Source organism: Hyaena hyaena, unplaced genomic scaffold (genome assembly GCF_003009895.1).
Source record: "Hyaena hyaena isolate Hyena2069 unplaced genomic scaffold, ASM300989v1 scaffold_1040, whole genome shotgun sequence".
Lineage (NCBI taxonomy): Eukaryota > Metazoa > Chordata > Mammalia > Carnivora > Hyaenidae > Hyaena > Hyaena hyaena.
The window spans coordinates 98,026-99,400 of NW_024081670.1; the positions used below are offsets into that span (position 1 = coordinate 98,026).

At 39.5% G+C, this 1,375-nt stretch overlaps 1 protein-coding gene across 1 annotated transcript; it reads right to left on the bottom strand.

The window, feature by feature from the left end:
• Positions 1 to 451: 451 nt before the first annotated feature.
• LOC120223767 (olfactory receptor 5AC1) lies at positions 452 to 1,375 on the bottom strand. The gene has a single exon (XM_039221992.1). The coding sequence runs from the start codon at positions 1,373 to 1,375 to the stop codon at positions 452 to 454; it is 924 nt and encodes a 307-aa protein (XP_039077923.1).

Genomic DNA, 1,375 nt, shown 5'->3' on the forward strand with positions numbered 1-1,375 from the left:
ATTAAAAAAAAAAAGAAGCATAATTTTACTTTATCAGTCAACCAGAGTTACTGTGTATGGCAGAAAACAACAAATCCTTATTAATTTGCAAGTCTAGAGCAATGGGCAAGGCTCATTCATGAACTCAATGATGAATTCTATATGCCAGCTGTCTGTTACTATATAAAATTTTGGAAGGCCCTAGAAAACAACAAATTTGCAAAAGCTAAATGCTCGGATCAAAATAAAGCACAATGTGTATAAATAAGCTAATTATATAGGTAATGTCCCAAACTGGAAGCATATCCAAGGAAGCATAATCGGAAGCTGGGATGCTTCACACAGAGCTTATGGATTCCCCTGACCATTAGCCGCCTGGTGAAATGGCAGAGTCGTGGCTTGTCTGTAGGACTTCGGGCTTTTATCAGCAGAAGGTAAAAAAGAAACATTTTGAAAATTGTCTGGCCACTATTTATTTCTTTATTATTCTTCTCAAGGCATCTATAACCTCTTTGTTTCTCAAGCTGTAAATAAAAGGATTTAACAGAGGAATTATGATTGTGTAAAATAAAGAATACATTTTATCATGATCTTCAGTGTAGCCAGACCCAGGACGCACATACATGAAGAAGAGAGTGCCGTAGAACAAGGAAACAGAGAGCAGGTGGGCGCTGCATGTGGAGAAGGCTTTGCTCCTGCCCTTTTCAGACTTCTTTTTCAGGATGGCAAAGAGGACATGGGTATAAGATACTATGATGGTCACAAAGGTGAAGACTTGTATAAAGGCCGAAAAGATTAAAACCAGAAGTGTATTAACTGTAGGATCAGTGCAAGAAATTTTGAAAAGCTGTAAAATTTCACAGTAGAAATAATGTATTTCATTGGACCTGCAGAAAGTTAATCTAAATAACAAACCCACATGAATTGCTGAATGTAGAAAACCAATAAGATATGAAATTCCAATGAACTGAGTACAGAGGTTATTGGACATCACGACTGGATAAAGTAAAGGGTTGCAAATGGCTACATGGCGGTCATAGGCCATCACTACCAGGAGGAAACACTCTGTGGTGGCACTGGAACCAAAAATGTAAAACTGAGCCAGACAGTCAGAAAGAGATATCACATGATTCTTTGATAAAAAATTTATAAACATCCTGGGAGTTACAGAGGATGAAGTACAGGCATCTGCAAAGGCCAAACTACCAAGGAATAAATACATGGGAGTGTGAAGGCGGGGGTCCTTCCAGATGAGAACAACCAGACCGAGGTTGCCCACCATGGTGGTGAGGTAGATGACCAAGAACACCAGAAACAAGGGGACTTGCAGCCCTGGAAGATCTATAAGTCCAGTGAGAACAAACTCCGTCACCTGCGTCTTATTTTCTTCTGCCAT

Excerpts from the sequence above, each read along its gene's own strand:
- LOC120223767 (XM_039221992.1), bottom strand. The coding sequence starts at position 1,375 with ATGGCAGAAGAAAATAAGACGCAGGTGACGGAGTTTGTTCTCACTGGA.